General features: G+C 38.7%; 1 protein-coding gene across 2 annotated transcripts in view; it reads right to left on the reverse strand.

Moving 5' to 3' along the window:
- Window positions 1-27909, reverse strand: part of NLRC5 (NLR family CARD domain containing 5) — a 100037-nt gene that overhangs the window by 21352 nt on the left and 50776 nt on the right. For both annotated transcript variants that reach the window (XM_074211262.1, XM_074211263.1), the window contains exons 12-30: window positions 27790-27849; window positions 27337-27420; window positions 26211-26294; window positions 23537-23626; window positions 21578-21643; window positions 20590-20661; window positions 19077-19151; window positions 17890-17973; window positions 14690-14779; window positions 13712-13759; window positions 12472-12558; window positions 11960-12043; window positions 8868-8951; window positions 5099-5188; window positions 4869-4928; window positions 3456-3539; window positions 2944-3027; window positions 1464-1553; window positions 1074-1139 (exon numbers count right to left, since the gene is read on the reverse strand). In XM_074211262.1, coding sequence (XP_074067363.1) covers window positions 1074-1139; window positions 1464-1553; window positions 2944-3027; window positions 3456-3539; window positions 4869-4928; window positions 5099-5188; window positions 8868-8951; window positions 11960-12043; window positions 12472-12558; window positions 13712-13759; window positions 14690-14779; window positions 17890-17973; window positions 19077-19151; window positions 20590-20661; window positions 21578-21643; window positions 23537-23626; window positions 26211-26294; window positions 27337-27420; window positions 27790-27849 — 1482 coding nt within the window. The remainder of the gene's footprint in view (window positions 1-1073; window positions 1140-1463; window positions 1554-2943; window positions 3028-3455; window positions 3540-4868; window positions 4929-5098; window positions 5189-8867; window positions 8952-11959; window positions 12044-12471; window positions 12559-13711; window positions 13760-14689; window positions 14780-17889; window positions 17974-19076; window positions 19152-20589; window positions 20662-21577; window positions 21644-23536; window positions 23627-26210; window positions 26295-27336; window positions 27421-27789; window positions 27850-27909) is intronic.

Raw genomic sequence — 27909 nt, forward strand, 5'->3', positions numbered from 1 at the left:
CAAATCAGTCCTTGCTGTAAACTGCAGAGATTTCTAACTTGAGGTCTATGGACTTGTTTTCTAAAATGATTTTGATAAATATATTTCAATATAATTGACTTCCTTTGTTATTTTCTATGTTTTATGCATTTAAAAACATTATACTTGAGGTGGGCTCCTTAGACTTCACCAGACTGCTAAAGGATCCATGGCATAAAAAGGATAAAAAATTCCTGATCTAATGGAAGAGACATCAACATTGACACAACAAATGCAGCAAAAAACTAAGACTACCATGATCAATATGATGACAATTCATGATGCCAGAAAATACCATTACAGAGAGGTGATGGATTTAAGTATAAAATAAGACATATATATTTTTATATCCACTATGGAATTTGTTTTGTCTATGCTTATTTATTATAAGAACTTTGTTTTCCTTTTCTTCTTAAAGGGATGGGCAAGTGGGAGGAGAGAAGCACATTTCTGTTAATTATTTTTTTTAATAGAGAGAATGGATTGCTTATAGATAAGAGATGTTGTATCTGTTTCCAGATGAGGGTACTATATTATTAGTTTTAATGAATTGTTTTATATTTTTAAAAGACTTCTCACAAAGTAGTAAGAATCTGTAACTGTATGAAATGAAAACAAAACACATCAATAAAACTTTTTTGAAAAAACTGAAATGAAAATGGTTTGAGGTGCACAAGGATAGAAGCAACAAAGGACAATGAAATGAATGATTCAAGTTAGAGAGCAACAAGCTAAAAGAAATTACAGAACCAAAGATTTGGAACTGGTGCAGATCCTGAAGTCACAAGGTTGTGGGAATTAACTCTCATTTTACAGAGGAATAAACTAAAGCCCAGAAAAAAGGAAGGGAATTATCTAAGATCATCTATTTGGCAAAAAATAGGATTTGAACCCAGATCCTCTATCTTTCAATTCAGTATTCTCTTCATAATACTATGTTGCCAGGATATTTTGAATGAAGAGAGATATAGTTGGTGGAAAGGAGAGGGATTAACTATGAAAGGAGAGAGTTCTAATTTCTCTTCCCCTCTCTGCCCACCCCAATCTGGCATTACCTCAGGGTCTTTCTGGGCTCTTCATGCTCTGTGAATTGTATCAGAAACTCCTGATCTGGATTCAAGCTGCATAGAGAGAAGTGGGTGAGCACAGGATAGAAAAAGTACACAATGAGCCCTGATCATAGGGAACAAGGGATTTGGAATGGTAGGATCAAAGTGGACCACAGGACTTCAGATCTTTGATATCATCTAGTCTGTCCTATCATTGAATACATGCAAAAGCTGAAATACAAAGAAGGAAAAGTACTTCTCTAAGGTCACAAGGCAAGTAAATGTCAGAGTCCCAACTAGAACTCAATGTCAGTGCCCAAAAAACTTTGGGAGAGTGAAAGGAGTAGGTGTTATCCTTCCCCTTCCCTGCTGTACAGAAGAGGATGAATCACTCACCTTACTGAGACTTCACAGGCCTTGCTGCAGGTGGTGAGAGCCATAATGAAGAGCAGTGCACCCTCTTGAGAGATGTTATTGTGGCTAAGACTGAAGTAGAAAGGAGAGAAGGGACTGGGGCTGTGAGACTGAGACCTTGGATGCTACTGTAAGGAGCACATCCAGGGGGACTTCCCCTCTGTCCCCTCTCCCTCTCCCCTATAAGATTCTTGGAATCAAGAATGCTAGTCCCTGAGCTCCTCCTCATTGCTCATTGCCATAATAATAATCACTAGCATTTATATATTTATATAGGGCCTTAAAGTTCCCAAAGTACTTTATATACATACTGTCATCTTAGTTCCACAACAACCACAGGAGAAAGGTACTACACGTCTTATCCCATTTTGCAGAGGAGAAAACTGAGGGTTCAAGATGTTAAATGACTCACTCATGGACACATAGTAAATGTATGAGGTGGGAATTGAACCTAACTCTTCCCAGCTTCAAATCCATCTAACCTTTACAAAATTTTGCATCCAGTTGCATGCCTTCGGATTACCTCTGTGTCTCCAAAACACCACCCACCTTCAGGAAGGGAGGGGGATTTGTCTTCTACTGGGATCAGATCATTATTAACTAATATTGCTAGGAGTCCATTAGCTCCATCTTAGGTTCAATTCCTATAGGGGCCAATAAGCTTTGAAAAAAAGAACTACCATTTATTTATTTCAGATTATTACTTTCTCCTTCATCAACCTTTGCTAACCACAACTTAAACCAAAGGAACTCAGATGAGAACTGTATGTGGCTACTGTAACTCCAATCTCACATAGCTCAAGGTAAGAAGTGATACAGACTGAAGTGAGATTTCTGGATTATTTGTAAAATCTAATGATCCAGATTTTCTTTGCTATCCATGATTATGTACAGTCAATATTACAACAGAAGGGATGAATAGCAGGAATGAGACATTTAGCTCTGGTCAATGTCTTGTTTAGCAATATTCTACAAGGATTCTTTTTTTTAGTCAGTGAGTAAGAAGAAGAAGGGATAGGAAGGACCTCAATTCTTTCTGAAGAGATACCAGAATGATAATTTTTCTTTTATCCATCCCTTTTTATAGCAGAATTTTTTTTGTTCTCTTTAATTTCTTTTTTTTTAGGTTTTTTTGCAAGGCAAATGGGGTTAAGTGGCTTGCCCAAGGCCACACAGCTAGGTAATTATTAAGTGTCTGAGACCAGATTTGAACCCAGGTACTCCTGACTCCAGGGCTGGTGCTTTATCCACTGTGCCACCTAGCTGCCCCATTCTCTTTAATTTCTTGTCCTGAATTAGGTTCTTGGCCAAAAAATCTTGGGGTTCCTGTCTAAGGATTGCTCAATATATGCCTTCAGTTGATGGTTTCCTCGTACTTTTACCAACTTCAACCACTTCTCTCCCTTTCTTCCCTCTTTGCCCCCCCCCCCCCCACATTCCTGTTGGACAGTTGCTTCCTTACTTGAGTAAACCAGAGAGATTCATCTGAGGTAAATGTTCCAAAAGATATTTGAGCCCTTCATCACCTAGAAAATTTCCTGAAAGACTGCACAAAATGGAAAAAAAAAACCGGTTACCTGGCACCTATCGGTGGTTCATTTTCATTATCACTATCACCCCATCAACATCCTTATCCCTCTGCTTCAGTAAACACACCCAAAGATCTTGGGAATTTCCCTCACTACTTTTATCTTCTATCTCTATGCATTACACAAACTGTCTCCCATGTTTAGAATGTATTACTGCCTCATCTCTCTCCATCTTCAAAGCTTAGTTCAGGTATCATCTCTATCCTCTCCCCAAAAGTTGTTCATGCTCTCTCCTCCCTCAATTTACCTCCTACTATATAATTATTTGTGTATTTATTATATCTTCTCTAGGGCAAGGATTGTTTTTAATCTTTGTCCTCTAGCACCTAGGATATCTATCTTGCACATTCTTCTATCTCTTAACTGTCCACTGGCACCAACTTACTCAAGGTGACTCAGATCTTTGCACTGCCTTAGTGTACAGCACAGTCTCTCCAAATTCTCTTGGTTGATGCAACCATCTGTAAGCCTGTGGAAGGAAAGACAGGTAGAAGATGTCTACAACAGTAGGAAAGTCCATATCCTTGACCTCTAGTCTCTGTGCCCACAGGTGTGCCAGTCCTCTCTCAGGTTTGCTAATGCTATAGACATTAACAACAGCTAACATTTGCATGGTACTTCAAAGTTTGCAAAACACTATTCACTTGATCCTCATAACATCCCTGGTAAGTTGGTGATATTATTATCCCCATTTCAAAGATAAGGAGATGAGGCAAAGAATGGTTAAGTGGCTTGCCCAGAGTTGCACAAGTCGAAAATATTTGAGGCCACATTTGAACTTGCGTCTTCCTAATTCAAGGTCCAGCATTCTATCTATGGCATCACCAAGCTTCAGGATGCTATCTCAGATAGCAATATGGGTACCACATCAAAAATTTTTGGGAGGGGGCGGCTAGGTAGCATAGTGGATAAAGCACTGGCCTTGGAGTCAGGATTACCTGGGTTCAAATCTGGTCTCAGACACTTAATAATTACCCAGCTGTGTGGCCTTGGGCAAGACACTTAACCCCATTTGCCTTGCAAAAACCTAAAAAAAAAAATCTTTGGGAAACTCCTGATAATCAGCCAAAATACTCCTGTGTAGTTTAAACTAGCCTTACAAGTCTTCAGGGAAGGATCATTAGGAGACTTTGGGTACAAGAAGTTTCCTAAGGTACAAAAATATATAGCAGAGACAATCAACCCATGATTGGTGAGACCCCATTCAAGGTCTCTTTAAGGGATAGAATGGGTTAGCTCAGAAGGTCACAGTATACTATCAAAATGATCTTGGCTATTTCCCTACCATAAGTTATGATCCTAACTCAGGTTAACCAACAGACAAATGAAAACTATTGGTCCCAAGAGGGTGACTTGGAAGAGGAAATTTAGATGGTTTTGGTGAAAATCTATCCTACTTGATAAAGATATAACTCAAAGCAAGTGTTCTTTTGAGGGAGACTCCACTTTCCTGCATTATGGTTGACATTATTATCTCACACTCAATAGCACATTTTTTTTAGTTTTTTTTTTGCTAGGCAATGGGGTTGAGTGGCTTGCCCAAGGCCACACATTTAGGTAATTATTAAGTGTCTGAGGCCAGATTTGAACTCAGGTACTCCTGACTCCAGGGCCGGTGCTCCATCCACTGCACCACCTAGCTGCCCCTCAATATTACATTTTATTTCTTTGATACCAGTCATCCTATCCTGGGTATTTGAACCCCCAGGGCTAATAAAGTTAGATAGACATCAGCTGAGTCATCAATCTTGAGGCTCAATATAGAAACACTGAAATAGGTGTGTCAGAGCTTTCTTACCTACAGGATACTCCTTTCCTCTTGCCAGGAGTAAAGTGTAGACAAGCATACTTCTGGGACCTGAAATATATTTAAGCATATATTTAAGCCTCCTCCTGTGGCTCTCCTTGACAAAGCCAGATCTCATTGGGGTAGAGACAATCCTCTCAAGGGACTTGCACAGAGAGTCTAGGACTCTCATCTCAGAGGATTTGTTTTTCTCATGGGATATGTTTAGGATGATCACATACCTGACTTCCACATTTTGAATTTGTTCACAAAGGTTAATGGCACTAGTTAGCAAGAAGATGCTATTTAGAGACAAAATGGTCTGGCTGAATCTGTGAGGGACAAAAGCAAAGAAAAATCAATCACCAAGAAGAAAGTTAGACAAAACCCAGGAGTTCCCTCATCTTAGTTGTAATGTGGCATCTTTCATATTCAAAGATGGTACTATTGACTTCATTCACTAATGATGGGGAGACTCTGGGTGCAAGAAGTTTCCTGAGGAAGATGACTTAGCCATATTAAGTCTTAAACTGTATAACAAAGCAGTAATCATCAAAATAACCTGATCTTGATTAAGAAATAGAAGGGTGAATTTGTGAAATAGACTAGGTACAAAATACATAGTAGTAAATGACCACAGTTAATTAGCATTGATAAACTCAAAGATCCAAGGTTTTGGGACAAAAACTACTGGGAAAACTAGAAAACAGTATGAGAAAAACATAAGTCTACACCAGTATCTTATAATGAATATCAAGATAAAGTCAAAATATGTACATGATTTTGACATAAATGGTGATATAAAAAAATTAGGAGAGCAAGGCATAGTTTACCTTGCCATCTCTATAGATTAAAGAAGAATTTATGACCAAACAAGAGATAGAATTTCAAAATGTAAAATTGAATAATTTTGATTATACTTAATTTAAAAAAACAAACAAAACCAATGCAACCAAGATTAGAGGAAAAGCACAAAGCTGAGAAAAAATTTATAGTAAGAATCTCTGATAAAGGCTTCAGATATATGGAATATTGAGAAAAATTTATAAGAAAGAAAATCATTCCCTAACAGATAAATGACGAAAGGAAATTAAACAAGCAGTTTTTCAGATGAAGAAATCAAAGCTATCTATAGTCATATGAAAAAATGCTCTACTTCACTATTGAATAGAGAAATGCAAATTAAAACAACTCTGTGACACTCCTATCAGAGTGGCTAATATGACAGAAAAGAAAATGATAAATATTGGAAGGGATATGGAACACTAATGTGCTTTAGTGGAGTTATGAACTAAAAAGTAATTTGTAACTATGCCCAAAGGGGTATAAAACTGCACATACCCTTTGACTCAGCAATACCACTAATTAGGACTGTATTACAAAGATGTTAAAAAATGGAAAAGTACATATTTGTACAAAAATATTTAAAGTTTCTCCTTTTTTGTGGTGACAAAGAATTGAAAACTGAAATTGGAAATGTCCATCAATTGGGGAATGGTTGAATAAGTTTTAATATATGATTGTAATGGGGTAATTTTATGCTATAAGAAATGACAAACATGCTGATTTCAGAAAACCTGGGAAGACTTACATGAACTGATGTAAAGTGAAGTAAGGAGAATCCTGTACATAGTTACAGCAATATTGTGGGATGATCAATTATGAATGATTTAGCTATTCTCAGCAATACAATGATCCAAGAAAGTTCCAAAGAACTCATAATGAAAAAAAATAGTATTTTTCATCATGAGTTCTTTGGAACTCTCTTGGATCATTGTATTGCTGAGAATTGATGGAGTATTTGATGTAGATGGAGATGTAGATGGAGAATTTGATGTAGATCAAAGCATATTAATTTTCTTTTTTTTGAAGTTTTTTTAACCTGTGGTTTCTTTCACAATAAATATGATTAATATGGAAATATGTTTTACCTTTATTATACATACATAATCTATATCAAATTGTTTACCCTCCCTGAGAAGGTGAGGGAGAGGAAGCAGAGAATTTAGAACTCAAAATTCATTTTAAAATGAATGTTAAAAATTGTTTTACAAAAAAAAAGGGACAGGGGCGGCTAGGTGGCATAGTGGATAAAGCACTGGCCCTGGAGTCAGGAGTACCTGGGTTCAAATCCGGTCTCAGACACTTAATAATTACCTAGCTGTGTGGCCTTGGGCAAGCCACTTAACCCCATTTGCCATGCAAAAAAAAAAAAATAAAGTGTTAGGGTCAAAAAAAAAGGGACAGCTAGGTGACACAGTGGATAAGAGTCCTGAGTCAGGAGGATCTGAGTTCAAATCTGGCTTCAGACACTTAAAAATTACCTAGCAGTATGACCTTGGGCAAGTCACTTAACCTCAATGCCTTGCAAAAAACCCCCCAAAATTGTTTTACATGTAATTGGGAAAAATAAAATATTAATTAAAAATGTTTCCTGTGAATTGAAAAGAACACTAGACTTGGAGTCAGAGAATTTAGTAGAACTTAGTTCTAGTCTGAACTCCATCAATTACTAGCTGTATGACCATAAAAGAGTCACTTTATCTTTCATTTTTCTGAGTCTCAATTTTCTCAGTAGCACAAAAGAATACTTACTTTCCTTGCCTTGCAGAATTGTCATGGATACCAAGAGATAATGCATAGCATTCATTCTCTGAGTCTCATCTACTGAATGAGGATAATTATCCTTGCATTACCTTCTAATGACAAACTGCTATTTCAATAGCTCCTAGAGCTAGAGCCAACCCACTTATTTTATAAATGAAGAAATTAGGGTCAAGGAAGATTAGGTAGCTTGCCCAAGGTTATACAGATAGTTAATCATCAGAGACAGGACTTGAACCTAGGTCTTTGAACTGCATAGTCAAAGATCCACTCACAGTCTTTTGGCTGATTTCCCATTTATGAAAAGACCATCTATGGTTAAGGGTATAGCCTGTGCTCATAGGATGGAGTGAAGCTAATTAGCTCACCCAGGGACAAAGTAGGTGTCCTTGACCTCCTTACAAGTATAGTGGAGCCTGTTGAATTAGTCAGCCCTTCCCCTTTCCTGCCAGAGAGGATATTTGACTAAAAGGAGCTGGAAATGTGACAGCTTTTTAGGATTCTTAGAAAGAAGGCTCTATAGAAATCTAGAGAATTATTATTATTTTTGTCATTATCATAATAGTTTAATCTTCTGTCATATTTTTCCAGTCCAGCTGGCTTGGGAGGGGTTCTCTGCATATTTTCCTCTATCCCTCGGTCCTCAAGAAAATATTTAAAATAAATCTTTTCATTTGAATAAGTCCAATCTGAAATTGGAAAACAGAGTTATAAATACAAATGAGGCCATTGCTTAGAAACACTTTCCTTGTTTAAGCCTGATTGTGACCTTTATAAATCCCATCTGAAACACTGCATCTGGAAATCCCTGTTTCCCAAGTCTTTTCTTTCCAGGTACCACACTCTGTATTTAAATTATTTCCCAGTGACCTTAGAGATGATAATAACAATGATATCTTATATTTCTATAGCCCTTTGTAAGTTCCAAAGTCCTTCTACATTCATTTTCTCATTTGATCCCTCCCAACAACCCTGGGATGGAAGCAAGACAAGGATAATCATCTGTTTTTTAAAGATAAAGAAATGTAGGCCTAGGAAGGGAAAAAGACTCATCCACATTAATAAAGTAAGCATATGGTGGAACAAGAATGAGAATATAAATTCCCTTAGCTTTACCTTTTGAAACTAGGAATTATTTATTTTTTTATTTTTTTTATTTTTATTTTTTTAGGTTTTTGGCAAGGCAAATGGGGTTAAGTGGCTTGGCCAAGGCCACACAGCCAGGTAATTATTAAGTGTCTGAGACTGGATTTGAACCTAGGTACTCCTGACTCCAAGGTCGGTGCTTTATCCACTACACCACCTAGCCGCCCCGAAACTAGGAATTATTAAAGAGATGATATATCATATTGTTTTGCCAAGAAAGGTTACATGCAATCAATGAAAAGAAAAGTCTAAAAAACTTACTGTAACAAGTTCAGTTGGTAGAGATGGGGTAAGTGGTCCAGTAATATTTTAATGCTCTGATCATTAATGACAACATGGGAGAATCTGTAAAGAAAAAAATCAGTAGCAATTATATTATAAAGAACACCAAAGAGAAGAATTGTGTGTGACACAAAAGTGCAAAGGAGGTAGGATGACTAATGTATTGTTACAGCTAGAGAATTCAATTCAACATTTACCAAGTGCCTGCTGGTGAGGCAACTGTCCTAGGTGCTGAAGATAAAAATATTAAATATGTACCTTGTCTATGAGGAACTTACATCATTCTGAGGACACAACACAATCACATGTACATACAATAATGTTAAATTGAGAAAAGAGAGAACATAAGCAACAAGAAGGAGAGAAGGGAAAGGGAATCAAGGAGTTTTATGACATGAGGAGATGATACCTAAGCTGAGATTTGAAGGAAGACAAAGATTCTGAGAAGAGATGAAGATATCTGGGATATTCTAGACAAGAGGGACACCTTATGTGAATCTATAGAAATGGTAGACAGAGAACAACCTGCAGATTAGGTTGATGTAGCATAGAGTTCATGATGGAGATAGTATCAAATAAAACTGGAAAGATAAGTGGCAGCCAGATTACAGAATGCCTTAAATTCCAAACTGAGTGTGTATTTTATCTTGGATGCAATAGCAATGGGATAGCCAGTGAAGATGTTTGGACAGTGAAGAGACATGGTCAGACCCTTTCTTGCCTTAGGATAGATGATCTTAGTCACTGGGTGGAAGATAGAGAAAGCAAGTGAGATGAAAGATCCCTAGTCAGATGTGCTTGACTTCTATTTGATTCTTTCTAGAGGTCTCTTTGAGACTTGCTAAAGGCCCTCAGCTACCCTAATCTGAATCTCAACATTAGAAATCAAAGAATATAAGACCTAGAAGGGATCTCAGAGGCCCTCTAGTCTAACCTACAATTAAACAAGAATCCCTTCTAGCCTCCTTTCAAAAAGTAACCATCCAACATATGCTTGAAGGACTCTGGTGAGGAGAACTCACTACCTCCCAATATAGCCCAACCCACCTTTGAGCAGATCCAATTGCAGAAAGTTTTCCTTTATAATGAATCTAAACTTTTCTCTCTGCAAATTACACCCCTCTATAGTAAATCTTCATCATTTGAGGTGAAGTTTGATTTTTCATTTTTGAAAGGGAGAAAAGTCAATGAGAGCCTCATCTGGTGAATAAATGAGGTACTCAAGAAGGTAAAATTCTTGTCTGAAAAATTAAGTGTGATGATAAAATATTTATCAGCTGCTTCTGAAGAATTTAGTCATAGCATTTTACTTTTCAAGACTTAGCAGACTTCCTCACACACCTAAGGGCCCTTTCAGCTATAAATCTGTGATTCTAAGAAGACAATATTCAATGGGAAGTTCCCAGACTGCTCTGAGAAATGGTAGCAGCAATTTTAGAATAAATATTGAACCCTTCAAGGAGATCACTGTAAAGGATAGCACTTATGTGTTAGAAACAAATCAATCAATCAGGATTGTTCTTATAAGTTCAAGGGGTAAATATAAGATAGTTATTAGGCCTTGAGGAAGAATCTATGACTTGTAGAGTGTGTCTATTACCTATCTAAAGTCAAACAGAAATAAAATTCCAGGAACCTAATTTGCAAAATGTGAATGGATATGTACTGCTCCCATTTGACCTGCCAAGGGAAACCATGGCTAAATTACAGAGTGATTTGGGTATGATGAAGAGAGCAGCTACCCCAAAAATGTCTATGTGCCAGGCAGGTCAGGCCACCACTACCACCCTGACCACCATCTCTTCTTAAATAGTGAGCCTAGGATCCTGAGCCCAAGAGCCTTGGTATTCAGTGCTCACAAGATGTGGCCTGGGAATTGCTCCTGCAGGTGCTACAGTCACATGTGTTTAAATCTCAGAATAGAAAGTTCTTGGCACTAAAGTCTTTAACACTGTCAAATGGTTCAACATCAGAAACTGATATATACATATATATATATATATATGTATATATATATATGTGTGTGTGTGTGTATGTGTGTGTGTGTATGTATATATATATATATGTATAGATAGATATATATGATGATGATGTTTGTCCTTTGTTCTCTAGGAAGAACATAACATCAGAGAGGTGTTGCCATAACAAGTGAGTCAATTGGATTTGAGTGAAGGGTGCTATGCTAAGTTCTTGACAAGAATACTAGATTTATTTGCCATTTCCTTCTCTAACTCATTTTACATATGAAGAAACTGAGGCAAGTAGGGTTAAGTGACTTGCCTAGGGTCACACAGCTAATAAGTATCTGAGGCTAGATTTGAGGTCATGGAGATGTCTTCTTGTCTCTCTAGGTCCATCCCTCCATCCACTGTACCACTTAGCAGTCCAGTGTTTTAGTCATGCCATAATAGGAATTCTTACTAAAATAGCCTGGGTGGTTTTGCAGAAGTCTCCATGGGGATGGTAGAAAAGGAGCTGTTTGTGCATAAAAGTTGCCTTGTGAGAAGAGAAATCTTTTTTTTTTTAGGAGAGAAGAGAAATCTTAGTTAAATAGGGTTCCTGGTCAGTAGACTATCTCTTTTCCTTACTGCTAGGATAGGATCAGAACCAAGACAATGACCCAAAGCTAACTATTCCCTGAACTAGTATAATTGGAGGGGCACCAAATAGACTTCCCTTTGCCCAAAATCACCTTCCATTGACTTTCCATAAGACCTTTGGACATAGTGGGAAAAATTATAGGTTACTTACAGCATTTTCCAAGAGGAGGAAAGGCTGTGAGTCAGGCAAAGCCTGGATGAGGTTGGACCATTATTTATCCAGGTAATCCCTCTCAGCATAACATTTTGAATCAGGAGACTTAAGAGAAAGTGGTTAGAGGGATTGTGTTGGCTATGATGTCTGTGGGATAGCATTAAATATACTGGAATTTAGCAGTTATTACTGGACCCCCAAAACTTGTGGAACTGGCCAAGTACAAGACCACTTTGCATCCCACTCAGAAATCAGCATTTCTGACCTTCAAGAAAAGGTAAAATTAACCTGAGGAAGGCATTTATTCTTCTACTCACTTGATTTCCAGTAGTCCCTGGCATGTCTTCAGAATCTGGAGCAGCTTCTCTAAGTGTGGGGGGTCCATTTTACAATCTCTGAGACTGAAGTGAAAACAGCAGGGTCGGGGTCTGAAGTGGTTCCAGGGGTTGTCCCAGCTACCCTTCTGCTACTTCACCTCACTACTTTGCTCATCCTGACACGCTTCTCCCATTGGGTACAGTCTGCAACTGCAAATATGTCTCCACCCCCCAAAACTTCCTGTCTTTTGGGAAGACCTTAATCTATCACGGTTTATAAATAAAAAGGATCTTGGAGACCATCAATCCCACTCATCTCACTTTTCAAATGAGGAAACAGGCTAAGAGGTTAAGTGACTTTCCACAATTCTATCCATTGTGCCATCTGAATGCCTTCTCATGTCCTCTTAGCAAAGATTCACTTGAAGTTTAAGAGGTTTCTGGGTCCCACCCCTTTATCTTTTTCAACAAAGGGAGAAGTCAGGGTAGATGAAGAGGGAGAGGGACTATACCAAAAGATCTTGGGAAAGTGTCCATCCTGCTCTAGGGATTCCTCATGAGTCGTCTGCTTTGCTTGTTGTTGAGAGGTATTTTGTTCCCTTGGAGAGAGGAAAACACTTTATAAGAAACGCTGACCAATTATTCTTCACCAATTAAGTAAAAACTACAGGATGTTAGAACTAGAAGGAACCCTAGAACACAGACATGGAATGTTAGAGTTGGAAGGGACCCTAGTGGTCATCTAGTTCAATTCCTTTGTTTTATAGGTGGTCAAACAGGGGTTCAGAAATGGAAAGAGAATTGCTCGAGGTCATATAGCTAGGCAATATAGGGACAGAGTCAGTATTGTCCTTTCACATTTGACCAGTCCTGATAGACCCTGGGAAGATGATAAGGCAACAGCCTCTCCCTCTCTCTACTAGCCATGACTTTTGATGTGTTATCATTTACTTCTGTGCTAGAGTTGCCCCATGAACAATTCTCTCTCTTCTGGATCTTTGAAGGTCTCCAGTATCATGTTTCATATTTGGCCTTACCCAGACCCACCCTAGAAGTAGGAAACTCTGTTTCCCCATATTGCAATGCCATTTTCCATTCTTTGGCATATGACTGTGTCGAACTCTGGGCATATCTGACAAATACAATTAAACCTTTGCCATGACTTGTGCCAAGAGAAATGGGATGTGTTCATTCCTCGGGCATTCTGATGAAGAGTTGTAGTTGACTTCAGTTGGGTTTACTTTTGATTTTAGAGTATCATAACTCTTCCCTCCTGACTTCAAAAGCACCCAGTTGAGAAAGGGAAGACTGGCAAACAAAAGTTACTATTTGCTGTTTGCTGCAAAGTTGTGGACTCATTGCTCTTTGCTTCTGAGATGCCATAAGAAAGTTACAGTCAGAATGTGAATGGGTAATGAACTTGTACATGTAAATCACTACTGTTTGCCAAAGTCTCAGGAGACAATAATCTAACTTTTCTCCTCTCTCAGCAGAATAGTACATAAAGACATTCTGACCATCTATAATGGTGAACTCAGGCAGCATTCCTGTTTACTTTTCTGGACAATAGCCTTGTCAGAATATCAGAAGTGTTGCTTTTAGGCATCTAAAATGATCAAATTTCATACTATGTATACTAGCAGAATCATAGCACCATAGGTCAATCTACTGATCCTCTGTTTATGTGTTTGTGTGTGTACATGTGTGTGTATGTGTCTGGGGGGGCTCAGTGTTGATGAGCTTAGCCCTTACCTGTCTCTCCCAGTGCATTTCACTTGGATGGATTGTTGACTTCCCAAGCTAGAATTCAATTAAAGTAAACATTACTGAAGTACCTACTATGGACAAAGCACTGTTTTTGGCTTTGGGATGAATATTAAGTTTCTAAGACTTTTTCTTTGCTTTTTTGCAGAGTTGGGTGGCAGGTGGGTATAAAACACATGACTTGTAAACTTAAAACTATGATACAAAATTGAAACTAAAAATAGAAAAGAGTCACATAAGCAAAAGCAGATGGGAAAGAGGGGCTCTTGGAAAGGTCAGAGAACTCTTTCCCTCAGATAGCTAAAAATTGATCCCTAAAAGTAGAAGTAGAATAGTAATTATATTTTGTCATTTATATTTGGTTGATACTTTGGGAAAACCAAAGCAGTGTGAACTCTGAAACTGAGAAATAGAAGGGATCTTTTGTTAAAACAGACTAAGATGGGGAAGTGATATGATCAGGGACACATAGAAAGGTGTGACACTGTATCACACTGAACTGAGAACCTAGGCTCTCTAATTCCATTACACCATGCCATTTTCTCTACTTTTTAGTGATCAAACTGTCATAATACATTAAGATGGTGCCCATCACCCTACTAATACCCTTTACGAAACATGTACTCAATCTCCATTATTCACATGAATAGAGTATGCATCTAGGTACAACTAGCTAAAAACTACAAATAACCCAAAACCAAACTGAATTTAAGTCATAGTTTTTTGGTTGCAAGTTTCCTTTCCTAAATTGCATTGGCTCAGGTTAATATAAACATTAGTATGTGTTTCCTGAGTACACACAAGCTGTATTGCACTGCCACACAGATAATCCACAAAGTGAATAAGTGAGAATTGATCAAGTTCTTACCTGTGTGATATTTGGGAATTTAAATTCCCTGCTGTCCTTCCAGGATTACCTTAATCAAAGGATCTCAAATAAAGAGAAGAGCCAGAGAGCCAACTCACCTGATGTCTACTTCATGGATCCACTCCAGGTCAGAGAAAAGTGAAGCTAAGGAGAACACGGCTTTCAAAGATGCTCCATTCTCATTCAAGCTGAATAAATGTAGAAAGGAGACCATTAAATCAGGTCTATCCTAAAGGTATATTCTTTGTATATTCAGAGCAAAATTTTTTTAGAGGTTAAAAAAAAACCTTGCTGTCAGAATTAAAAAGGACATTTGAGATCATTTAGACCAATTGATTCATTTCCTTGGAACTGTTAAAAAATAAAAGTAATAACATCTTTATTTTTGGTATCTTCTCTCCTTCACTCATTAAGCTCTTTATTGAAAGGCAGAAAAGCAATTAAGCAAAATCACCTAACTCAGTGAGAGTACCTGGCATCCTTTGCAGCATTCTCTATCCTCAATCAAATACCTCTCTATTGAAAGGAGTGAGGTGACTTTCCTGATCTGTTCTCCAGGGCCAGTGTTAAAGATGACTAAACTGAGGCCCAAAGGAGAGTAACTTGTCTACAATCACAAAGTAAGTCAGGAATAGAGCCAGATATAAGAAATCAGATTTCTAGACTACCAGAACAGTGCTTTTTCCATTTCGTTAAGATGTTACATCTAAGGAACTCTCCCTCCCCACTTCTATTTTCCCACCTTATGACTTCCCAAAAGTAATGAGAATTTCCCTCATCACAAGATAATTCCCCCCACACACTACTACATCTCTAGATTCCAGGCATTTCTATTGGTTGCTCCTCATGTCTGGAATATTCTCCTTCTTCATGTCCACCTCCTGTCTTTTCCAGCTTCCTTCAAGTCCCAGCTAAAATTTTACTTTTGGCAAGAAGCCTTTTCCTTCTCCCCCACCAATGCTGATGATATCCCCCTATTGCTCCCTCTTGATTCATCCCATATCTATCTTATTTGAACAAGTTTTTAAATGTTGTCTCTTCCATTAAGTAGAGAGTTTCCTGAGAGCAGAGACTGCTTATTTTTCACCTTTCTTTGATTCCTCAGTGCTGAGCAGTGTGTGGTATAGAGTAAATGTTTAATAAATGTTTATTGACCAACTGTCAGACTTCACAACAAGAAAGAACCTCCTCCAGGGAGGGAGTTACTCTTATCTTTAAGAACCCATCCACTTCTAAATCAATGAGCCTGAGGTTTATAAGGTCCTAGCCCCAGGTTATCCACTATGACCTAGCACCTTATTACAGGGATTCCAACACTGGGTTCAATCAGATCATCCGAAAGAAGCTAATTAAACTCTACTACTGAGATTAGCCAGGCTTCTTCAGTCATTCAGTGGATCTAAGATGTCAACTCTTTAACTAACTCCCTTGAGGCAGCTAGGTAGCGCAGTGGATAGATCACCAACCCTGGAGTCAGGAGTACCTGAGTTCAAATCTAACCTCAGGCACTTAATGATTACCTAGATGTGTGGCCTTGGGCAAGTCACTTAACTCCATTTGCCTTGCAAAAACCTAAAAAAAAACTAACTCCCTTTTCTGAAGCAGAATGAAATCCAGCCATATCTTCCCTTGTGTCTGTTTTCCCATAAAACCTTCATAGATGACTAAAACTGTAATTATATAAAATGTATACAATATAGATGAATATACATTGCAATGGAAGATGAAAATAGTATAGCAACATGATATAGTAGGTCAGTCATGGAGTCAGGGAGATCTGGATTTGTCTTGCCTCAGACACAAACTCTGGTTTTGTGACCTGTAAAAAATAACTACTATTGTGCTTCCACAAGAGGTCATTCTTACCACAACAGTAAAAACTACAGCAAGAGTCATTCAAGCAGGAAAATAAGGGGAGTGGAGGGGGTGGATCATTAAGAATAAAGTCAGCATCCTCTTTGAATCCTATTTTTCTCCTCAAGGGGCTAGAACCAGCTCTAGCTGGTCTTATGTAGGATAAAGGTTAATTTTAAAATCAGGTATACATACTTAATGAACCTCATACAGAGTAACTGACACACCCCATATAAAACTAGAAGCTCATGGGCAGCTAGGTGGTACAGTGAACAAAGCACCAACCCTGGAGGAGAAGGACCTGAGTTCAAAGCCAGCCTCATACACTTATTACCTAGCTGTGTGACTTTGGGCAAGTCACTTAACCCCATTGCCTTGCAAAAAACAAAAAATTAGAAGCTCATTAACTGATAATTGTTGTATGATGGGGGGGCAACATGTTAAGGAGAAGCATGGATAAGGAAGATTGTAACCCAGAAAAGGAACAATCCAATTGGGAAGAGCTGCATCATTCTAATAGTATAAAGCTTGCTCTTGTTACTGTATTTGATGCCCCACTCCATTTGGAGAAGTACCTGTTTCTTGCAAGAACTGTAATTAGAGATTCTTCACTTCCTCTGGGCTTGGCTTCATTATTTAGTTTGAGTTATCAATGAGAGGGTTTCAACACTCCTTTTTTTTTTTAAGATTTTTGCAAGGCAATGGGGTTAAGTGACTTGTCCAAGGCCACACAGCTAGGTAATTATTAAGTGTCTGAGGCCAGATTTGAATTTAGGTACTCCTGACTCCAGGGCCAGTGTTCTATCCACTGTGCCACCCACCTAGCCGCCCAAGGGCTCCATTTCTAACATGACCTAAGTTAGAGTGTAGCTAAACATTTAGTCTCTCAGTGAACCCCTCTCTATACCCCCCCCCACACAAAATGCTTTCACACTATTAATTACAGACAAGACTGATTGGCATTGGTGGATAGAGTTTCTATGCTAAGAATGAAATCACAAGTTGGGGTCTCTTTCTCTCCTTTTTTTCCTCTTTCCCTTTTCTTTTCTATATCTACTTCTATCTATCTATGGAAGGAGAAGTAATAGATCATATTCAAATATGCTTAAAGTTTTTTATATATACTAATCTCATTTAATTCTCACAAAAACCCTGGAAGGCAGGCAGGACAAACATTATTATCCCCACTTGACAGATGGAGAAATGGAAGCTTAGCAAAGTAACTTGTTCAAGACCACACCATTGGTAAGATAACAGACCCCAAACAGGTCTCTTAATTACAAGACTTTATCTGTGACTAAAAGCAAAAAATAATAGGGAGGCTTCCTAGAGGGATCCCTGCCTCCCCCTCCTCCCTTTCTGGGATTCTGAGCAGAGGAATCTACTGAAAAGTTTCCTGCCTCAAGTTGTAGCAAAACACCCCAACCTACCAAATACCACTTACCTCAGGAATTTCAGGGACCTCAGGCCTGGGAGGAGCTGAGCCAGTTTCTCCATGCCTTTGTTGCCCAAACAGTTGTTGGATAAGCTGGGAGAGGGAGGATGAATCAAAAGGTAAGTTTTTTTGGTTTGTTTTTTTTTCAGAATAAAGACTTTTATATAGAACTAGAAGCAAAAGGGTAGTAAACTTCCCTCTGTCCTAATTCTTAAAGTCTAACTCTGAGCAACATTGCTCATGGCTTAAATTTCACATCTGGATAGGTTCAATGTTTCTTAAGTCTGGGTATAGGTCTGGATCTGGGTCTGAATCTTAAAAAGAAAAACCTAGCCTTCTACCCACTTTTGCACTTGGCTTGCCAACCCATACCAATGATCCATGGCCCACGGCCTACTATTGCACAAGTGACACCACAGATATTGAGGAGATGCCTTATAATGGGTGGGGGGAAATTACTGAGAAATGTTTATCATTTCCCCTTCCTGAGTAACAGAAAATTCATTTTTTTTAATGTTATTTTATTTTTTCCAGTTGTAGGCAAAGATAGTTTTCAACATTCATCTTTTTGTAAGCTTTTGAGTTCCATATTTTTCTACTCTCCTCCCTTCCCTTCCCCTCCCCATGGCAGTGAGCAATCTGATGTGAGTGGTACATGTACTATCATGTTTAATATATTTCCAGAGGGTTTAATTAACAATAATCTATCACATCTGCCTAGCCCTTTTAACCCTCAAGATCATATTCAGAAGATTATTTTATTTGGTCCTAGGAGATAGGCAAGGTTGGAATTATTATCTCCATTTAACAGTTGAGGAAAACTGAGACTTTTTGAAGTTAAGAGACTTGTCCAATGTTGCATCAGGTAGCAGTGGCATAGTTAGATCAGGTTGCTTGATTCTTTGTGTTAAGACTATTTCCAGCTATGACAGCAATCTGCTAAGAGACTAAAAGGGACAGAGACTTTGGTTTATCAATGGATGGGGTAGCTGAGGTAAGAGCTCTTGGTGTGGAGAGGAACCCCTCTCAGACTGGGTTGCCTTGGGATTGGGTGATTTAAAAAACCAGCAACTATGAGAAACAGAGCCCCAAAGTATGTAGTAGCGTCTGCTCCTCAATTTGGCAGAACTGCCATTAGTGCTACGGCTCTTCCCAGCCTTAGCAGGTTGTGGTCTGATGTGAATAAACACACTCACTCAACATGGTTGAAGTTGTTTAGCTCTGGGCACAGCTTCTCAAGGTCCCTGGACTGGAAACCACAGTGTTGAAGTCTGCACAGAACAAAGAAGAAATGACACAACTTTCACTTTCACAAAGAGACAGGAAGGGAGTGAAGCAAGAGAAAGAGTTCAAGAGAAAGAGATACAATAGGAAACGTGGATTGTCAGAGAGAAAAATAAAAAAACAAAACAAACAACAGACAGACAAGGAAATAAACCAGGGAGACAGGTACATAAGACTTACATTTTGGGGGGTGGAGGGGACTATCCCTAGTTTCTCTCTCTCTCCCAACCCCTCCTTCCATTAAAAAAGAAAAGAAGCCTTATAACAAAATCCAGTTATGCACTTTGCAGCAAAAGTAAGTCCCAGGGGGTGGCTAGGTGGCGTAGTGGATAAAGCACCAGCCTTGGAGTCAGGAGTACCTGGGTTCAAATCCAGTCTCAGACACTTAATAATTACCTAGCTGTGTGGCCTTAGGCAAGTCATTTAACCCCATTTGCCTTGCAAAAAAACCTAAAAAAAAAAAGTAAGTCCCAGGGGGTGGCTAGGTGGCACAGTGGATAGAGCACTGGCCCTGGAGTCAGGAGTAATCAAATCCGACCTCAGACACTTAATAATTACCTAGCTGTGTGGCCTTGGGCAAGCCACTTAACCCTACTGCCTTGCAAAATAAAAAAAATAAATAAATAAAAACTAAAAAGTAAGTCCCAAAGCACAGAAAGTAAGTCCCACAGCCCTAGAGACAGAATCAAGAGCTCTAGGGAAAAGAATGAATTTCAACCTTTCCCTTGGGGTTCTGGTTTTCTCTTAGCAACAAGGAAGGTAAGCCCTCTCACTCCTTCCCCCACCCCCATATATTTCTTTTCTACCAAAAACAGTAGCAATGCTCTCCAACCCTTTAGATATATAGATGGCAGCAACAAATTGAGATGTTTTCAGGTTCTGGGGGGAAAAAAAACCTTCAGAGTGAATGATGAAATGGGCTCATCTCTCTAAGACTGTATAGGGAGACTGAGGAGGAGCATCCCAAGAAGGTAGCAAGGGTTGTGTTTAGCCTGGGGGCTCAGGGCAGAACTTGGTGTGTGGACCACATCGACATGAAAGCACCTATGGCTTGGGCTCCAGACAATAGTTTGACCATAACTTGGGTAGCCTGCCGAAGGGATATATTTGCTATCACTGCTGCTTCTCAGTGAAATTTTAAAGAGGAGCTGGGTTTCTATTCTGACCAGTGACCCACCCACCTGTCCCCTAGATTTGTGAAAACAAGGATAAATGATTAGAAACATTACATCCAGGGGAAGTGAATAGAGCACTGGTCCTGGAGTCAGGAGGACCTGAGTTCAAATCTGACCTTAGACACTTAATAATTATCTAGTTGTGTGATCTTAGGCAAGTCACTTAATCCCAATGCCTTGCAGAAACCCAAACAAACAAAAAGAAAACCCAAACAAAACAAAAAGTACTTCATCTTTCCAAAAGTTCTACCTGATCACTCTGTCAGAAAGGGATGATGGCTCAAGCATGTTCCTGGATAGCTTGATATTTGAAATTGTAGATCTAAAAGGACAAATACAGAAAAATGAGCTACATAAACTCTTTAGTCTGATATTCCAAATCCTCCATGATCCAGTTCCAAACTTCCTTTCAAGGCTTGTCACTACTTTTCCCTGACACATACTACACACTTCATGCAAATTGGGTTCCCTGATAGTCTTTAAACACACAAAGAATCTGTATATAGAAGAGACCATCTCTTCTTTAAGATTCTCTGTTTGGGGTGGCTAGGTGGTGCAGTGGATAGAGCACCAGCCCTGGAGTCAGAAGTACCTGAATTCAAATCCGGTCTCAGACACTTAATAATTACCTAGCTATGAGGCCTTGGGCAAGCCACTTAACCCCATTGCCTTGCAAAAACCTAAAAAAAAAAAAAAAAAAAGATTCTCTGTTCATCTCCCTGTAGCCTCTCTCACATTTTACTCCTCCTAGGCCCTCTCTTTTTGACTAGCAAAGGGAAGATGCAGTCCTAACTTGGCTGTGTGATTTGAGAAACAACTGTGAATTATGTCTGACCAGAGAAGTGGTCATATTTCTTCAGTGATTTCACTGTGGACAAAATGTGTACTCCATGGCCAAGATCAGGAGCTTCATATCTGCTGTGTGAACTTGCTAGATTTCTCTTTAAAAGCTGAGAAGTTGGGAAAATCACTTGCCTTACTGCTACTGAGGGCTGTAGGTAAAAGGATCTGTCTAAAAGGGCAACAGCAGCCAGCCTCCCTTGCTGAGCTCCCTCTCACAGTGGGAGACCTACTCTAGTAGTAGAATAATCTTGAATGATACAAAGGAAGATAAAATTGCATGTGCATACACACCCACACATAGACACTCTCTCTCACACACTCACATACACACACATACACACACACACACGAGAATAGCAGTAGTCACAGATCATGAAACAATATTTGGGCAATACCTGGACTGGGCTTGATCCTTGTCCTGACCCTCAGCAAATCTGAAGATGGCAGTTTTGGTTTTCAGGCTGCAAAAGAAAGGGAAGCCAACGCATGTAAAACTACTCTATGCAAACTTCTATTTAGCACTTTTTTTCTTAAAGGTAGACAGAATCCTCCTTCATAGGTCCTTTGTAGTTGATCTAAATATTTATATTACTCAGAGTAGCTTAGTCATTCACAGTTATTGCTATGAACAATATATATATATATAGAATTCTCATTTCTTCTCATTTTACTCTTCATTATTCCATGCAAGTTTTCCATATTTTTCTAAAGCCAACCTGCTCTTTATTTCTTATGAATCACAATCATATACTACAACTTGTGATTCTTAAATATTTCTTTATTTCTTTGATAGATGAACCAATATGAAGGTCACAACCAAATACCTGTAATCACTCAACTAGCCGATGGTCTCAGGAAAGTTCTTTATAATTATCTTAAATCCAATATGCATTTGAAATTATGTAAAAATTGAGACTAAAGTGCCCATATCCTTTGACTCAATGCTTTTACTGCTAGCTATATGCCCCAAGATCAATGACCAAAAGAAAGATGCCATATCCACAAAAATGTTTATAATGGCACTTTTGGTGATATCCTAGAACTGGAAACAAAGTAGTTGTCCTTTGATTAGAAAATGCCTTACTTGCCTATCATGGAATATTCTTTTTCTGTAATAAACAAGGAATATGATGAATATAGAGAAGCATAGAAAGATGTATATGAAATGATATAAAGTGAAATAAGAAACACCAAGAAAACAACATATACATGATGCTTATCACAGTGTAAATGGGAATAAGAGAAATAACTCATTCAGCAAAAGCTGAATGTTACAATATTATGATGACAAGCTTAACATCAAAGAACACATACAAAAAGACATCTTCCCCTGTTTCATGATTAAAGTAAGGGATTACATGTTTGGAATACTGCATTACGACAACTGTAATATGTTGGTTAGTTTTGGTTAGTATAGTTTGGTATAAGGGATAGCTCTCAGAGAGACCATTATGGTGGAAAAGATGGATGATCTGAAAATCAGAGACATCAATAAAATGTATTTTTGAAAATCAATAAAATCTTTTAAATATCTCTCATATTTATTTAGACATTTTCTTTTATTCAATACTGAGAATCTGAGTTTGCCACTCTCCTCCAGATAACTATATGACTAGCTATGGGTTTTTCTATTCTAACTACAGATAGTCACTCTTTCTGATCTGAAACTAGTTTTTTGAAAATAGGGTGTCCCACTCTACAACAAAAAGAGTTTCTAAAAATCAGATTCTTGCAAATACAATCCTAACTTGAATACCTAAGAGAAACTGTAAAACATCATGCACTAATTTATCTATTTTGTGAATTTATATTTTCAAATACTTTGAGTCTGCTTATAGCAGATTCTGTATAGAAAGCTATGCTAAGAATAATGTGCAGCTTGCCCTGACACCAACAAGATGTCCCAAACAAATTGGGTGGGGTTCAAAGCCTAAGAGAGAAGTTCAGCAGAACAAGAAAGAAGACAGATGTGAAGTGAGAAGACCATCACAGAGCTAGAGCTGGAAGGAAACTTAAAGACTGCCTCATCTATCTCTGCCCTATTTTACAGATAAGGAAAATAAAGTTCAAAGAGGTCAAGTGACTGCCCAAGGTCACGGGGGTAACAAGTAACAAGTCCATTCTCTTCTGCTGGACCACATTGTTTTGGGGTTCAACTTCAGGCTTTATTACTTGCTGCCTGTGTGGCCTTGGATAAATTTTCTCTCCTATAAAATCTGAGGAGAGGAGCTGGACATTTTAAGCATACTGGAAGGGATTGTCTGGCAGATTTGATCCTGTCTTGATAAGAGACTCCTGGCCATGGGATGAGATGGGGAAGGCTAGAGTAGTTTCCCACAGTGGGTTCACATCACCTGATATCCAGCTCCACCACATTCTTGCAGGCATTGGCTGAAGTTACCAAGCAATACACACCAGACTTGGATAGCCCATTATCACTGATGCTGCAAAAAGAACACAGAAAGTCACCAGTCTCTCTCTTGAAAGTACCTCTCAAAAAAGACAACTGAGTGGCGTAATGGTTAGAGCACTGGCCCTGGAGTCAGGAGGACCAGAGATTAAATTTGGACCCAGACACTTGATACTTACTAGCTATATGAGGTCACTCTACCCTGATTGCCTTGCAAAAATAAATATCTACTAGAATTTTTGTAAATATGTTTAACATGACTCTACATATATAACCTATTTCAGAATACTTGCTGTCTTGGGGTAGGAGAAGGGAAAGGAGGGAAGGAGAAAAATCTGGAATTCAAAATCTCACAAATATGAATGTTGAAAACTATCTTTATATGAAATTGGAAAAAAATAAAATACTTTTAACTGAAAGCATCTCTCAGTTTATGAGCCCTCCCTCCCAACCCTGATCCCTGTTTATATCTATAGCTACCTAGCAGAAAATGCTCCAGATTGGACTGTGAGCATCTTGAAGGCAGGACCTATGGATCATTTTCCTTTGTATCAATTACTACAGAAAGTCCAGGGCAGGTGCTTAGAAATATCAAAGAATCAGAGTTTCAAAGGATCTCAGAGACCCTCTCATCTAATCTTTACCTCAGAGGTAATTCCTGTTACAGTGAATGATTATCTAGCCTTCTCCAGAAGACTTCCTGTGAGAGGAAACCAATCACCTCCTAAGGCAGCCTTTAAATAACTCTAATTATTATAGTTTATACATGCACTCACATGTATATATTTACATATACCTGTAGAAATACACACACACACACACACACACACACACACACACATATATATATAAAATTTCCACACACATACACATATCATCTATCAGACTTGAAACCATTCCTCTGAAAATTCTGCCCACTGCTTCCACTTCTTTTTCTAGGAAGAAACAAGAGTCCCTTTAAATACTTGAGGTCAGTTATCATGATCTCCACTGAAGCTTTTCTTCAGGCTAATCACTCCCAATTCCCTAATCCAGAGTCTCCTGTCCCCTCAGTGCCTTCCTCTGGATGTGGTCTAGTTTTCTTACTGTCCTTGAATGTGTCTGACCAGGGTAGAGGATATGGGAGCAACTACTTTTCTTCCTGCTTTATCTCTCAATTCAGCCTTGGATTCCAGGAATTTTTATAATTGTCATTTCCCCACTGTTGACTTATGTTAAGCCTACAGTTCAGTGCACTCCCAGATCTTTTTTGTCAGAACTGTGGTTTAGTTATACTCCCTCAAGTTGAATGTTTGCTCACTGAATGTATGAATGATGAATTAACTTAGGCAGAGATAGCAAAAACAAGAGCTAGTTTGTATTATCTATATCATCTATATCTATATCTACATCTATATCCATATCCATATCTATATCTATATCATCTATATCGATATCTATATCTATCTCTATATCTCTATATCATCTGTATCTATATCTATATCTATATGTTTGTAAGTACTATACAAATATTATCTCATTTGATCCTCACCATAAAACTGTGTGGTATTATTCCCATTTTTACAGATAAAGAAACTGAGAAAGATAGAGAGTGTGATCTGACTTGCCTCAGATCTGAGGCTGGATTGGAGCTCAATGGAGACTGTGTAGAAGAAAGAACACTGGGTTAGGAGGTAAGCCTCCCGGATTCTAGCCTCAGCTTGGCTGCCAAATCTAGGTGTTCTTAGTTATTTTTAAAACCATAAATCGGACAAACATTGTCAAACATGAACATTTCTTAATATACTCACACATGAGAATAGAATATTATTTCTACTGTGCTCCAATTAAAAAAAATCAGATTTAATATGTTAGTTCCAACTCTGCTTATCTGGGTCCCCTTCTGAACTTCTTTTTTGCTCTCATCTGTGCATTTTTTTTGTGAGGCAATGGGGTTAAATGACTTGCCCAAGGTCACATAGGTCCTCTTGACTCCAGGGCTGGTGCTTTATCTACCTACTGTGTCACCTAGCTGCCCCTCTTCTGTGTATTTTCAAAAGGACTATTTGAAGCTATTTTCTGTTTTTTTTTCCTGGTATTAATATTACTTATACTTCCATGACTTCCCTCCATTCCCAAACAAAGGCTCTTCCTTGTACCCTTAGGAAAGATTTTCCCCTTTTCTAAGCTTCACTTTTCTCTTCTGAAAATGGAGATATATGTGATTTATAAAGGACCTTTCAGCTGTAACCCTAATCCAGGCTTGTCCACAGTTGTTCTAATGGTGCTTCTTCTTCTTTTTTTTTTTTTTTTTTTTGGTTTTTGCAAGGCAATAGGGTTAAGTGAATTGCCTATGATCATACAGCTAAGTAATTATTGAGTGTCTGAGTTTAGATTTGAATTTAGTTCCTCCTGACTCCAGGGCTGGTGCTCTATCCACTGTGCCATCAAGCTGCCCCTTTTGATGACTTTTAAGGTTATTTCATTACATGATGGTAGCTCTAATAAAAGGTAGGTTTCTCAGAGGCAACAAGCAAAGAACAGACCTTGAGAATTGTATATTTTAAATACACCCTTTGCTCTTAACCAAGGCTCATTCCATCTTCTGCCACCATTACAGAACTTGCCATGGGACCTACTTTAACTGTTTAGTGATCTGCACATCAGACAAGATCTCTGCTAGCTCCTGGCAGCCTTCATCTTCCAGATGGTTTCCTGATAAACTGAGACACAGACATGTGGAAAATGGTTAGTACCTCCCTCTGAGAGAAAGCTGAGGGACTTAGAAACACTTGTTCATCTCCCCTGTAGCCATAACCTCCCTATCTGTCCCAGCAGCCCCAGATAGATGTGGAAAGATCTACTTTCTGCAGGATTCCATAGCAATCAGGCTCTGTGTGATCACTAAGGAATTCTCCCACCTCTTCCCATGCCCTGTTCTAAAAAGGGAAGGAAAGCATTTGAGCCAGAACTAAATTATCTAGAAAAGTATTCTCTCTTTTGCTCCCAGATTGTACTTTCCTTGAGAAAGGAATGGGAGCCATTACAAATCAGTCCCTTCACTAATGGGAGCCAGGGGTCATTCAAAACTCTATCCCTCCTGATATGATATGGTACTCCATTAATCCCAAAGAACCATCCATCCCTGGTGGCCAATAGCTCTCCCCTCCCCATCCCCACCCCAGACAAACAGCTTGGGAATCAGTCTAGTTTTTTGCTGGAAGATTGTTCCACCTTAACTTAGGGAGAACATTGATAAAGTATAGGGTGAGACTAGATTGTTGTAGACTGGAGAAGTGGAGAGAATTGCATTCTGCTCCTTCCTCTCCCCTCCCCCTTCCTTTCCTTCTTCTTTCTCTTTCCCTTCAACCTCCCCTTCCCCTCTAATTGAATAATGTGCTTAACTTGCCTCGAATCTAAATTTCTAGATCATCAGGTGAGATATTCTCAAATAGTTGGAAACCAAGGTATTACCCCCACACATCACCTTCTCAGACACAGTTGCTTACTCATCCTGTCCCCTAATCTGGATCAAAATCAGGGATCCTGGAGCAGCAGTGTTACTAGGGCCACCTTTCTAATGCCATTGTCTAGTCTATAGTACAATATATAAAGCAAAATGGGCCCTTACAACCTACCCCCTTTATCATTATGCAATTCACCTCTGACTTCCCATCCTTATCTTCCTCCAACTTCCCCACCTCACTCAGCCATTTGGAGCCAATGGGACTGGAGGAAGAATTAGAACTGGGGGGTTGTACTCACTCTACTTCTTCCAGATAAGGTCTGTGTTTGAGCATCTCAGTTAGTTCCTTTGCATGGTGAACAGTAAGGTTGCATTTCTGAAGCCTGGGGATTTGGAGGGAGAGGGGAAGAAGGAAAGGGAATCAGTGAGGGAAGTCTCCCCCCAAGCCAGGTAGAGATAATGTGTCTGAGCCAAAACAATTCACACAAAAACTGGTTTCTCATTACTCATACCTTACTGAGTCCAATCAGCATTATACAAAATGCTCCCCAACCCAACTACTTCTCCTACATAACTTCTTCTCAAGATACCACCCTTTCCCTATTTGGAAGATTATCTACTAAGACCATGTAAGATTTGGTATATACTTAGGTATGGAGGTGCTGAGGTCTTTGTGAAAGGACTATACATACTGATGAAATCACTGATTTTTGAATTATCACTCATCAAATTATCAACTTCACCTTTCTTACCTGAATGTTAGCTTTCTGGACTGATTATCTGGGGGCTCATTTTTTTTCCCATTCTGGGACCTTTAAAAAAATAAATATGAGATGTTAAAAAAAAAGCCTTTAAAGTATCTTCTAGAGGTC

This window comes from Macrotis lagotis, chromosome 1 (genome assembly GCF_037893015.1).
Source record: "Macrotis lagotis isolate mMagLag1 chromosome 1, bilby.v1.9.chrom.fasta, whole genome shotgun sequence".
NCBI lineage: Eukaryota > Metazoa > Chordata > Mammalia > Peramelemorphia > Peramelidae > Macrotis > Macrotis lagotis.